Raw genomic sequence first — 13,322 nt, forward strand, 5'->3', positions numbered from 1 at the left:
CACAACGGGAATGACAGCAAATGTGTTGAATCTTCGCCGGGTTTAACAGTCAAAACGTAGGTTTTTCAGTGAAATGCGTTCACGATATGAAACTGTAGACTGTATACAGCCGAATTATGCGAAAACGTGAAATTCAACATTTTAACCCGGAAGTTAGTTATTGTTGATTTTCTCAAAATAACGATGTGCGCAAAACGACTGATTTCGCTTTGAATGGTCACATTTATTTAAAGAGAAACTATGCAGGATTGGCGATTTCGCTCGTTTTATGCTTGCATATTTCTCTGCAGAGTTTCCTCGACAGCTTTAGTGTGTATATTTCTTCTTTTATCCAAAGCCACTTACAAAGAGTGAATACCTGAGGACCTTAGCTAGGAATTACTACTGCATGTAAACACGATTACTAGAGCATAAGAGTACCAACAAGTCAAAGCGTGGTGGGAGGAGAAGGTGGCAGAGGAAGGAGGTAAAGGAGAGGGAAGTGCATGGTGCATGGTGTACACACACACACACACACACACAAACAGCAATAAACTGCTATTAAACTTTGTTGACTGCTACTGCCAATGTCAAATACTGTTTGAACTGTATACTTTATTCCATACACATGCAATGTACTGATGAGTGAAGCAGCAGTTGGCAAACACTGCCCTCTAGTGTTAGCCTCAAATAATCACAAACTGAAAACACAACAATGTTGCCAGGACTGCACAGACAAATGAAAGACACATCAGTCTTGTGTAAGAAAAGATGGTCAGTTTAACCAATTGCATCCACCCATGCCTGCATTCATGTTTTCATCCCCAGGACGTCCCCAGAGTGGAGTGGACAGACTCTTACCGGTCAGGTTGAACTCCTGCAGGGCCGGCTTGATCGTGAGCACCTTGGGGTCGTTGATCTCGCGGTTGCGGAGCAGAACGGAGGCCAGTGATTGGACGCTGCTGTTTGTTCCCTGGACAACCAGCAGGTGGAGTAGTAAGCGCTTGCAGTGCTCATAAACCTCTGGGTGCTGGTGGTCAAAACCTGAGGGGACAACAGAAGACCAGTACATGAGTATACTCACTCTCAGAGACACACACAGACACACACAGACACACACAGACACACACAGACACACACAGACACACACAGACACACACTGCATGCTACCCTCCACTGGAGTAAGTCTTACCTATGAATATGGCATGCAGTAGCAGATGGAGATATGCGCCCCACTCCACTTTAACACCATGGTCCACGATGAGGTCCGTCAGCAGAATCACAGCTATGTTACACCTGCAGGGACAGAGGGATGAGGAGAGGAGAGAGAAAGATGAGTGAGAAGATGTGTAAGGGAAGATGTGTGGGAAGAAAAATAATAACGAAAAAGAAAGAGTTTACACAAAACCATTGGCTGCCTCACCTCCAGCCATAGACACATATGCAGTGCTAGAGTGTGAGTGTGAGTGTGAGTGTGAGTGTGTGTGTGTGTGTGTGTGTGTGTGTGTGTGCTACTGTACCTGTGCAGCGACACCCCCGGGGTGTTGGTCTCGGGCAGGTAGTCCACCAGAGGGGACCAGCAGCCTCCCGTAGGGGGGAAGGGCAGCGGCTCCGGCCGGTTGTGGTCCATCACCTTCAGACGCCAGTTGGCATACACGGGCATGGAGTCACCTGCAGGGGCAACGTCAGCAGGTGAGCAACGTTTTACCACTCTGACCACGACTGAATACCGGAACTTGCTGACCTCTAGACTCTGTATTCCCAGTTTGTTAATGAGCAATTGATTGTTAAGGGGAACTTGCAAGAACAATTGAAAAGCTTAACAAACAAAAAAAAAAAACAGGATCAGAGACCTCTACAGTCGGCTGGTCTTTGTTTGCATTTCCAATTCCATTGGTCTCTTTCAATTTGAATCTGTGTGAAACTGTGTGTGTGTGTGTGTGTGTGTCTCTTACTCTTCTCCTCTTCATAGGAGCCTCCTGAGCTGCTGCTGTAGCGAGACTCCAGCCGGTGGTGCTGTCTGTTCAGGTTACTGTTCAGGCCGCTGTAGATGTCCAAGTGGGTGTAACTGCACAGAGATTACAAACAGTGTTAGCGCACCCAGAACATCACCACAACAATGTTTGTGTGTGTGTGAGTGTGTATGTACAGAATGCATTTTGTTCTTACTTATCCTCCATGTTGGGATCTTTTATCTTGTCGTGGTGTGGATCTTGTCCTGGCACCATGGTGTTGCTACTAGATGTGGTTCCTGCAAGCACACACGCACACACACACACACACACACACATAATCAGATCTCCCATCAGGCCTCAAATACCTCAAGACACTACCAGTCAACAGGAGCTGACAAACAACCTTAAAATTCTATCAAGTCTAACTTAACCATAGTAATTCAAGACCATATGAAACATGTGTGTGGCAACCCTAGAGCATTGTGGGAGTTGTAGTCCCATACCTGAGTTGACAGAGGGGATCTTGTAGCTGGAGGTGATGCGGTAGTAAGGGGGGTTGTCCATGTGAGTGATGGCCGAGCTGACGGGGTCAGTGAGCTCCAGCTCACACATCAGCTCCTCCAGCAGCTGCATGGTCTTATCCCGGCCCAGGTACACCACCACACGCTTCACCTGGAGAGACACACACACACACACACACACAAATTAATACAGTCACAGAGGCAAAGACAAATTGTATACATTACTCACAAAAAAAATCAGGGATATTTGGCTCTCAGGTGAAATTGCAGATGAACCTAAAATCCACCATAACCTCTACAGGTACATTTCTATACTAAAACATACAATTTCACCCGAAAACCAGATACTGACTAACTTTTTGTGAGTAGTGTACATTAATTATTTAAATATAAAAACACAATTACTTTAACCCCCCCAAAAAACATGAATAACTTATGTTTTGAAAGACAAGCAGAACCCAGTCAAGAGAAGCTGCACCCCTAGACAGGTTATTAGAGACAGCTGTGCTGCCTGCTGATTGGATGCCTGTCCTGTCACTCACGTAGGGCAGGAGGCTGGGGTCGCTGTTGACCCCGGACATGCTGATGAGGAAGTGCAGGATGATCTTGAGGTTCTTGGGCCAGCTGTCGGCCAGCGTGGTCCACACATTCTCGATCTCAGACCAGGCAAACTCGTCTCCATACTGAAGAGCCAAAGAGAGCACAGGTGCACTTCAGTGAATGAACGTGTGTGTGTGTGTGTGTGTGTGTGAGTGTGTGTTGTTTGTTTATTTGTTTGTTTGTTTGTTTGTGTGTGTGTGTGTGTGTGTGTGTATATCATACCTAGAGCACCATGTTGTTGAGCACCAAGATGGTGACTTGTGGTGTAGTGACTGAGTGTGTGTTTAAGTGTGTGTGTGTGTGTGTGTGTCATACCTTGGCGGGCATGGAGTGTGCTTGAGTGTGAATATGTATATCTGTGTGTGTCTGTGTGCACACATACCTTGGCGGTCATGAACATGAGGTTGTTGAGCACCATGGTGGTGGCGTGCGGCGAGCCCCAGCCCTCTCCCCTGAGCCAGCGGCGGCTGTTGACCATCATCATCTCCCGCTCCCGCGTCTCGTCCTCGTCCTCGCCCGACGAGGGCTCCTCCTGCCGCCGCGCCGACGGCTTGAAGTCCACCAGCTCCACGTTGTTCATCCAGGGCAGCAGGTAGTGCAGCATCACCTGCCGGCCACCAGGGTGCGCTGTCTGGATGCGCTGGCTCACCTCTGCAGGAGAACAGTCACAGTGTCACAGTGCAGACGTGAGCTGGTCTACCTTATGGGACTCAACACATGAAAACAGACATGTGCACAATAACAATAGATGTGTTTATTATTATGATTATTTATCTCAATGCTTTGAGAATGTGTTGTATAAAAGTTTAAATCAGTGATGAATGCATGAATGTGCATGCAAGATAAAGACAGAAGAAAGCATGAATATGCATGCATGATTAAGACAGATTGTGTTGGCTTATTTATGACCATCTGTGTGTGTGTGCATGTGTGTGTGTGTAAATGTGCTACACAAATACATTGACATTGTAAATAAGGTAGGCTACATCAACACACACTCAGGTATGCAAATACACAGAGGATCGATAATCTACAGTTGCGCTGTCAAGATTTATCACTAAAACAAGCACTACTCGTTTAGAGGGCAGAGTTGACCTGATAACACAGGCAACGTGAGCTCTGGAGAAGATAAGCTGGTAGTGGGGTAGAGTCTAGAGGTGCTGCAGCGTCTGTGTGTATGTGTGTGCAGGCGAGCATGTGCGTGTGTGTGTTTGTGTGTGAGTGTGTGTTTACCTGAGAATAGGGTAAGTGGGTAAGTGCGGGTCAGTTTTTTCGCACAGCTGGTAATTGGACAGTAAGTAGAGGTGGGGGAGTGGTGTGTGTGTGTGTGTGTGTGTGTGTGTGTGTGTGTGTGTGTGTGTGTGTGTGTGTGTGTGTGTGTGTGTGTGTGTGTGTGTGTGTACCTGAGAATAGAGGCAGTGTGAGCTCTGGGTAAGTGCGGGCCAGCTCTTCGCTCAGCTGGTAGTAGGACAGTGAGTAGAGGTGGGGGAGTGGTGTGTGTGTGTGTGTGTGTGTGTGTGTGTGTGTGTACCTGAGAATAGAGGCAGTGTGAGCTCTGGGTAAGTGCGGGCCAGCTCTTCGCTCAGCTGGTAGTAGGACAGTGAGTAGAGGTGGGGGAGTGGAGAGGGCGGAGACAGGATGCCGTCGCTCCTCTGGATCTCCAGCTTGTGGGCGTAACGGAACAGCTTGGGCTCCAGGATCTAAACACACACACACACACACACACACACACACACACACACACACACACACTTTAATATACAGTAAATTCAATCCCAGCACCTTAACACACACCTACAACTGTCAGCAGTCATGCCAGCTTAATATCAAACAAGTTGAGGGTGGGAGATATGGGATTTCATGATTTCAGCAGTCTTTTTGTGTTTTCTTGTTGGCTATGTGTGTTTGTGTGTAAGTACATATTTTTATTTATATAGCTATTTTTTCCATGCACAGAGTATGTGTATAGGGATGTGTGTATGCTTCACCTGAAGCAGTTGCATGGCGACCTCATAGATCTCTCTGGAGGAATCGGCTGCTTTGAACAGGATCAGATTCAGCAGCACCACAGTGTCAAATTGGTAATCCCTGCAACACACACACACACACAGAATTACAAAGCGAACACATATCTTCTCATCTGAAGATCTAAACGTCAACAGTTAGACTGGCAAAGCAAGAAACTCAATAAATATCACTAATACACACACACACACACAAACACAGCTACGAATTTGTTGAATTTGAGAAGGTGGTAAAAGAGGGATGGGGGCATAGATATGCACACACACAGACACATACAGGTGCATTCACACCAACACACACACACACACACACACACACACACACACAGGTGCGCTCTGTACCTGTTGTGGTAGACGTTGGCGATGGCCTTGAAGCAGCCGGCGGCGACGCGGCGAGAGCCCGTGTAGCAGCGGTCCACGGCCCAGAACATCAGGTTGCTCTGCTCCGGGTTGAGCTCCAGCAGCAGCATCACCGCCTCACAGCCCAGCTGGTGCACCTGAGCAGGCGTGTGTGTGTGTGTGTGTGTGTGTGTGTGTGTGTGTGTGGACAGGTGTGGGGGTCAGTACAACAGGACTCTGGATTGTTCACAATCTCCCCTCAATGTTACAGTGATGAATAAGGAAGAGGGGTTGGAGAGGTAACACTCCACACCAACACAACACTGCTAAAAGCTTTTGGGTTCTTCAGAACCTCGATTTCATGAAAGTTTGATCAAACTGCTGACAATGACACATTATCCCTGTATGGCGCTCAAAAACGGCCTCGGACGACCCTGAGAACGGTCATTATTTATGCATCTGTGAAGCTTTTATTAACCTGGCATAAATTAATAACCTACAGGATAGACAGAGGTGCATGTCTATGCTGGTGATGAACAGACTGGGATGAACTCAAATGAACTCTTCATGAATCTTTTAAGAGCCTTGGATTGATGGAAATATGCAACAGACAGACATACATCTGACTCTGAACCTGTTCGTGCCTGCTCTAGGGAACACAAGCCCACTCACATCCAGCTATCAGAAGGAGCACTGGTGAATATGAGGACAGCCACACTGCTAGGCCAGTCAAGGGCCGTTCACACCAAGAAAGATAACTATAACGATAACTAATATCGCTCTCGTTAAAATGAATCATGACGTTCAGACATAAACTAGAATGATAATGACATGAAGAATCATATCGTTGGGGATCACTTTCAGACCGATTCTGAGAACAATGCTAAAAGCCAATCAGAAACCATCAAAGTTTAGCCATTACATTCATTAACACGAGGAGAGACTTTTCTTATTGTTGGTCAGTGTGGACATTTATTTTTTATCGTTATGGTTATTGGTGTGAATGCCCCTTAACACTGCTATGTGTTGTTGATGTGTGGGCTTTACCAGAGAGGGTTAAGTAATGAAGGATATTTGGCTTTACCTTGCGGTCCTGAGAGTCCAGGATGTTGTCCAGCCACTTGTAGAGGTAGCCATCAGACGACAAGCCCACGTTATCCGCCACTGGCCCACAGCACAGGACAGCAGACATGGCCTGCCACAAACACACAATTCACACAATAAATGAATGTATAACATGAAATATGCAAGAAAACTGAGAGCCTGGAAGTGTGAGAACGTGTCTTTAGGCGTCTCTTTAGAATCAGAAAGGCAGAATCCAAAAAAATCTGTTTGAATGTTTGTGCTATCCCTATGATTGCGTGTGAGAAAGTCCAAGCACTGCATGTGTCTGTGTGCATGCATGTGTGTGTGTGTGTGCGTGTGTGTGTGCATGTGTACCTTCAGAGCACAGTACTGGTGCCGGTTGATCTGCATGTTGCGGTCGCTGTAGCGGTCCAGTGGAGTGAACATGATGCTGAAGGGTCCGGCCCAGTGGCTGAACAGCATGAAGAGGCTGTGCCGCAGAGACTGCTGGGGGAAGATGCTCCTCCTCTGGTGCACTGAGGACACACACGGACACACACGGACACACACGGACACACACGGACACACACGGACACACACACACACACGGACACACGGACACACACACACACGATTAGAACAACAGATAAGTATACTACAGGACTCTAGATGCCTATAGGTCAGCCTTTAATATGAAAAAGCTCAAAAGAAAAAAGCCTAACAATATAACATACAATAGAACAATATGCATATTTCATCAATGCCTTCAAAGTTAACAGCTTGTTAACTTCAGTTAACAAATCTAGTTAGGATCAAGTATAGGCTGGATTCTATAAAGTGAAATATGTGTAAGAGTGGGATAATGTAGAGAACGCTGATCTTTATCGGGAAAATAAGTCGACACGGCGAACTGCACATAATAAATGTGTATGTAAATGTATTAATTAATTAATGCATATACTGTATAGATGTCATTAACGCTGTGGTTATGACACCATGAAAAGAAAACTGAATTGAATTTACTGGCTGGCTGTGTGTGTGTGTGTGTCTGTGTATGTGTCTGTAAGTGTAAGTGTGTGTGTGTGTGTGTGTACCTGGCACGTTCTGGATGATGTTGGCCACCAGGGCGCTGAAGTGGCAGCGGATGTCGCGCAGCGTGTCCGAGTCCTTGTCGTTCTCCGCCTCCAGGAGCTGCCGCGTCAGGTCCACGTACTCCAGCAGCGTCCCGTTCAGAGCGTGCGTCTCCCCATCCAGGCCTCCGCTCGCACTGCACAACACACACACACAGATTAGCACAGAAACACACACACACACACACACACACACACACACACACACACACACACACACAGAAACGCACATTAGTACACACACACATTAATGTTCACGTGCACAAACGCACACACAAAAACGTTCACACATTCACAAAAACACACACACACACACACACAGACACACACATAGACGTATATATATCTATGGACACACAGATAAGCACATCAACACACACATTAATGCTCATGTGCACATACAAAAATGTTCACACGTTCACACAAAATCATTCACACAGTACTCCTAGAGTTCCATTGTGTTGTGCTGCACTAGAACTGAGGTGTGCGTGGGGTGCTGCATGTGAGGGACTCACGTCTGACTGACGACACCAGCATCAGCCAGCAGCTCAAAAATCCGGACCAGCTGGACCCTGAGGATGTCGCGACGCCGGCGCCGTTTCATGTTCTGCACACACACACACACACACACACACACACAAAGAAGCATGTTTCAGATTCTCTACTGCCAGTACAGATAGATAGATGCCTAAATACAGGTGAGTGCTAGGAGGTGAGGAGAGGTGTGGGGTTCTCACCTCTGGTCTTCTCTCTAGAGCCTCTTTGATGATGGGGTTCAACTCCTCCAGCAGCTCTCTGCAATACCACACACACAACATTCACACACTTGGAATACTACGCTTTAGCCTACTCACAGATTTATAATTTTACAATTGTAAACCCATAGACACACTACATACTTAAATTTCAAACAACATTTTTTATACACTGGATACAAAATGATCCTTTAAGGTTGCACTAGTTTAAAGGTGATATAACAGGGAAGCTGTGCTGTGTCGATACTACTGTACCATCCACCTAGAGCGAACCAACCCCACCTACTGTATGTGGCACTATTTTAAAGGTGGTGTAACAGGGAACGTGTGCGGTGTTGAGCGAGCTGAACCCACCTGAAGGCGACGGGGTTGGTCCTGCCAAGCCCCAGCACGAGTGATTCGGTGATGTCCATGCTCTCCGAGCGCATCATGGGCACCACGTGTTTGAACAGGGAGGAGGGGGACGGAATGCCTATTATCTGCACACACACACACACACACACACACACACACACACACACACACACACACACACACACACACACACACACACACACACACACACACACACACACACACACACACACACACACACACACACACACACATTTCACTGTGAGCAAATCACCTACAGTAGAAACCAATAAAGTTAAGAAAAATAGACAAAAAAAGTGGCAATTGGCAATTCATTCAGTATTTTTTTAGTATTGGCTGCTAATGTAATCTAATTAGGATGTGCTAATGTCACAATTCTGCTGCAATTAAAAGACCAACTGCCATGATGTGTTGAGGTCGTAATAAAGCATCTGCTTCAGCGCTGTCTGTCTGGTGCTACTGACCACCTCGTGTGTCAGGAGACCCATGGAACATGGCCGTCTCCTCGGCCCATCAATTAAAACGGTCATTAAGCTCCACCGGTGAGGCTATAAACTACAGTATAAATCACCAGCTCCTCAGCTGTTCATCTGGCGCTACTGCATATTCTACTGTACATGTAAGGAGAGAGACCATACTGTAGGTACGTTCAAATTTCCTGAACCGAGACGAACGTTCAGGGCGGATGCGGTTGTCTGAGCAGATACATTTAAACTATTTTGTGTAAACATTTCATCTCAGTGGCGACTCACTGTCCGACTCCCAAACCACCTTTTGTTTGCAAATGTTTGCGGAAACACAGAAAACCCTCTCCAAACGTTCGCCAAAGTTCGCCTATGTCCGCAAATTTGAATGAATGCACATCATGTACAGTACGCAACATGCATACGCTGCCTGTGGCCCAACTGACCTTGGAGTCGTAGCTGTAGCCGCTGTCCGGCGTGGACGCCAGCGTCTCGGGTGGGGAGCAGCGGACTGACCCGGGGGCGGAGGAGGACGAGGAGGAGGAGGAGGCGGAAGAGGAGGAGGTGGCGGAGCTGCAGCACAGGATCAGGTAGTTCCTCCACAGGCCCACGTAGGAGTCACTGCTGCTGCTCAGGCTGTTCACCTTCTTGGCGTTGATGGGGCTGCTGCCAGGGTGCGAGAAGGGTCAAAGGTCAGAGGTCAAAGGTCAAAAGGCTAAAACAGTTCTGAAGGGGCCAAAGGGGAGAGATGGGGAAAGGGTTGAAATCTTAGACTGGGTAAACCCAGCCCGATCTGCCGGTGAATGGATTTCGCCCTGCAGCTCATGCTGGAAACCTGCACATTTATCTCTCCTGCTTCCTTTCCATTTTTTCCGGAACCAATCAGAAACTGGCTCATCCACCAGTCTGATTGGATGAAGGAGTATCCAAGCCTACAGTGTCAATTTGAACTATGCCTATTGATCACATCTCTTGTGCAGTAGAAATAAAGCGCAGACTCCCAAGACTAATGTTCAGTCTCAAAAGATTGAGAATAGTCTGATGATAGCAAGGCTTTGAAACCTAGCATCAGAGCTAAAGGCTTCGATAGAGCTTTTGCAGGTGGAGTGATTGGTATCAAAGCTAAGGGAACACCATTATAATCAAGCAAACGTCCCGAATGACAAAGGCCAGGATATGGCCACCATTACTGAACTACAAAGAGATATAAAGGCAACATTCTTAAGAGAATGCATGAACATGAGAGGATGGGAGGGGATCAGACAGAGAAAAAAGGACCAAAGTACACACTCTATAGCCTAAAGCCACAAGGCTATTTAAAAGTTTAATATAACCACCTCATTATGAGATAATTATATCAGTTATTAATGATCACACACCATAAATAATAAACTGTTATCTAAACAAATATGCACAATAGGCAATTACTTCCGTAGAGCCTACTTAACTGCTGGAGCAAAGTCTACTCTACTGCCGAGGTTAAGTCTACTCTACTGCTGAGGTTAAGCCTACTCTACTGCTGTGGTAAGGTCTACTCTAATATTCTGCCGTGGTAAAGCCTACTTTACTGCTGTGATAAGTGGTGGTTAAGTCTACTCTATGGTACAGTCTACTCTACTGCTGTGGTTAAGTCTACTCTACAGCTATAGTTAAGTCTACTCTACAGCTATAGTAAAGTCTACTCTACAGCTATAGTAAAGTCTACTCTACAGCTATAGTAAAGTCTACTCTACTGCTGTGGTAAAGTCCACTCTACAGCTATAGTAAAGTCTACTCTACTGCTGTGGTAAAGTCCACTCTACAGCTATAGTAAAGTCTACTCTACTGCTGTGGTTAAGTCTACTCTACAGCTATAGTAAAGTCTACTCTACTGCTGTGGTAAAGTCTACTCAACTACAGCGGCGGGATGTGTAGTGGCGCGGGCGGCGGTCACGTACTTGATGTCGACCTGCGGCGAGAGCAGCTGCAGGCGCGTGGAGGCGAAGTGCCAGGCGTAGCCCAGCGCCGTGGGGCAGTGCTTGGGCAGGTTCTCCTGGCGCAGGTAGCTGGACAGGCTGATGACCCACGGGTCCTGGCCCTGCGTCACGTGCGCAAACACCCAGATGTGCGAGGGGCTGACCACGTCGAACTGGTGGCTGATGGGCGACGAGCTCCACTCGGCCAACGTCTGCAGGTCGATGCCACTGGGGCAGTACAGCAGGTTGGTCTGGGTGGACACAAGAGGGAGACGAGTGGTCAAGACATGTTTGAGAATGTCTGGATGGGCTTGATATACGTAGATTTTCTATTTTCTGTAGATTCAGTATTTCTACAGTCTGTTTGCTTCTCAAATGACCGTTTACAACATTATCACATGCATTATTATTTACAACTTTGTTTTCTGTAGAGTGAGTGAGTGAGTTGAGTGAGTGAGTGTCGGAGTTAACGTTGGATGGAGTGGTGCAGTAAGTGCATATGGGCGCATCATAGAGTACTTGATGACGATTGAATTTACTGCATATTAAAGTGTGTGTGTGTGTGTGTATGTGTGTGTGTGTGTGAGTGTGTGCGTGTGACTCACCTGATCAGCCCCTGTGAGGTGGATGAAGCTCTCCAGCACTGAGGCACTCAGCCGGTCCATCACGTCTATGGCCAACTCCTCATCTCCCTGAGAAATCATCAACAATCCCTCAATCCCCTCTCGCACATGAGAAACAGCACTGCTCATAGCAGCTAATGCTCAACATCAAAGCTCAATCGTATGAGCACATTCCTGCTGCTTGCAAAGTAAAATGACCATTACATACAGAACCGTAATTTCCCCGACTATTAGCCGTGACTTATACATTGATTTTGCAAAATTCCTTCAGCTATGAGGTTAATACAGGGGGCCAGTTAATAGGGTATTAATATGGTTTTGTTTATTTCAACTTGCATAAAACACTGTCCTGCAGCTTATACACAACGTGGCTAATACACAGGAAATGACTAAGTGATATGACTGATGCTTGAGTGATACAATTTACTGATCCAGGTGAGGCAGTGTGTGTGTGAGTGTGTGCGTGTGTTACCTTGGCGATGCCGAGCGCGGTGTGCAGCGCGCGGACCTCCTTGAGGACGTTGACGGCGAGGCGTCGCGTGGCGGGCCGGCAGCTGCACAGCACCACCAGGGCCAGCCCCTCCACCACGTGCAGCACGCCCAGCTGGGGAGAGCGCTCCAGGGACAGACTCGGCGTCGACACCGACACGGACGTGGGGCCCTGGGAGAGAGAGACACAACACAGCAGGGGGAGTGAGACACACACACACACACACACACACACGCACACATTATAACATACTCCCCCCCCAAACACACACAGAGCCCTACACGCGCTCACACACAGACGCACATTATAACATACACCCCCGATATATACATACACACACACACACACACACACACACACCCATTATAAGATACACTCCCCCATACACTCACACAGACATACATAATAACATACACTCCCCATACACACACACACGCCCATTTATAACATTAACCCCCCCATACACACACACACACACACACACCATAACATACACCCCCCATACACACACAGACTCACAGCGGCGTTGGCGTTGGGGTTGGGTGTGGGCGTGGTGCCGCTGCGGTTGCTGGTGTGAACGGCCTGCCGCCACTGGATGATGAGCTGCAGCAGCATCTTGACCGCGTTGTCCAGCAGCGTGGGGTGGACGTCGGTCACCTCGCGCACCACGAAGTACACGAAGCCCGACAGCACGTCCTCGCGCCACTCCGGGAAGTCCACCATCAGGGCCTGCAGCGTGGTGAAGGCCAGGCCCCGCAGCTCCTCATCCATGTGGATAGTCAGCCTGGAGGAGCGAGGGAAGGAAAGGTGGGAGAGAGAGGGAAGAGAGAGAGAGAGAGAGGAGAAACAGAGAGAGAGAGAGAGAGATGGAGAGAGAGAGATAGAAGGAGAGAGAGATAGAACGAGAAACAGAGAGAGAGAGAGAGTTAAAAAACAGGGTAGATGAAGCATGGAATAAACGGGCAGAGAAAGACAGAGTAAGGCAAAGATGGAAAGAAGAGAGCTGTACAGTAGGAACAGAACAGGGACAAAAGAACAGGAGGAGGA

General features: G+C 47.6%; 1 protein-coding gene across 1 annotated transcript in view; it reads right to left on the reverse strand.

Moving 5' to 3' along the window:
* Positions 1-13,322, reverse strand: part of fryl (furry homolog, like) — a 96,547-nt gene that overhangs the window by 31,510 nt on the left and 51,715 nt on the right. Inside the window, exons 19-40 of the mRNA XM_062555704.1 lie at positions 12,795-13,059; positions 12,258-12,446; positions 11,768-11,854; positions 11,145-11,413; positions 9,654-9,873; positions 8,723-8,847; positions 8,351-8,408; positions 8,129-8,220; positions 7,578-7,750; positions 6,859-7,019; positions 6,503-6,613; positions 5,422-5,576; positions 5,044-5,143; positions 4,587-4,755; positions 3,438-3,706; positions 2,998-3,138; positions 2,438-2,606; positions 2,149-2,230; positions 1,935-2,047; positions 1,500-1,650; positions 1,172-1,275; positions 841-1,023 (exon numbers count right to left, since the gene is read on the reverse strand). Coding sequence (XP_062411688.1) covers positions 841-1,023; positions 1,172-1,275; positions 1,500-1,650; positions 1,935-2,047; positions 2,149-2,230; positions 2,438-2,606; positions 2,998-3,138; positions 3,438-3,706; positions 4,587-4,755; positions 5,044-5,143; positions 5,422-5,576; positions 6,503-6,613; positions 6,859-7,019; positions 7,578-7,750; positions 8,129-8,220; positions 8,351-8,408; positions 8,723-8,847; positions 9,654-9,873; positions 11,145-11,413; positions 11,768-11,854; positions 12,258-12,446; positions 12,795-13,059 — 3,386 coding nt within the window. The remainder of the gene's footprint in view (positions 1-840; positions 1,024-1,171; positions 1,276-1,499; positions 1,651-1,934; positions 2,048-2,148; positions 2,231-2,437; positions 2,607-2,997; positions 3,139-3,437; positions 3,707-4,586; positions 4,756-5,043; positions 5,144-5,421; positions 5,577-6,502; positions 6,614-6,858; positions 7,020-7,577; positions 7,751-8,128; positions 8,221-8,350; positions 8,409-8,722; positions 8,848-9,653; positions 9,874-11,144; positions 11,414-11,767; positions 11,855-12,257; positions 12,447-12,794; positions 13,060-13,322) is intronic.

This window comes from Sardina pilchardus, chromosome 15 (genome assembly GCF_963854185.1).
Source record: "Sardina pilchardus chromosome 15, fSarPil1.1, whole genome shotgun sequence".
NCBI lineage: Eukaryota > Metazoa > Chordata > Actinopteri > Clupeiformes > Clupeidae > Sardina > Sardina pilchardus.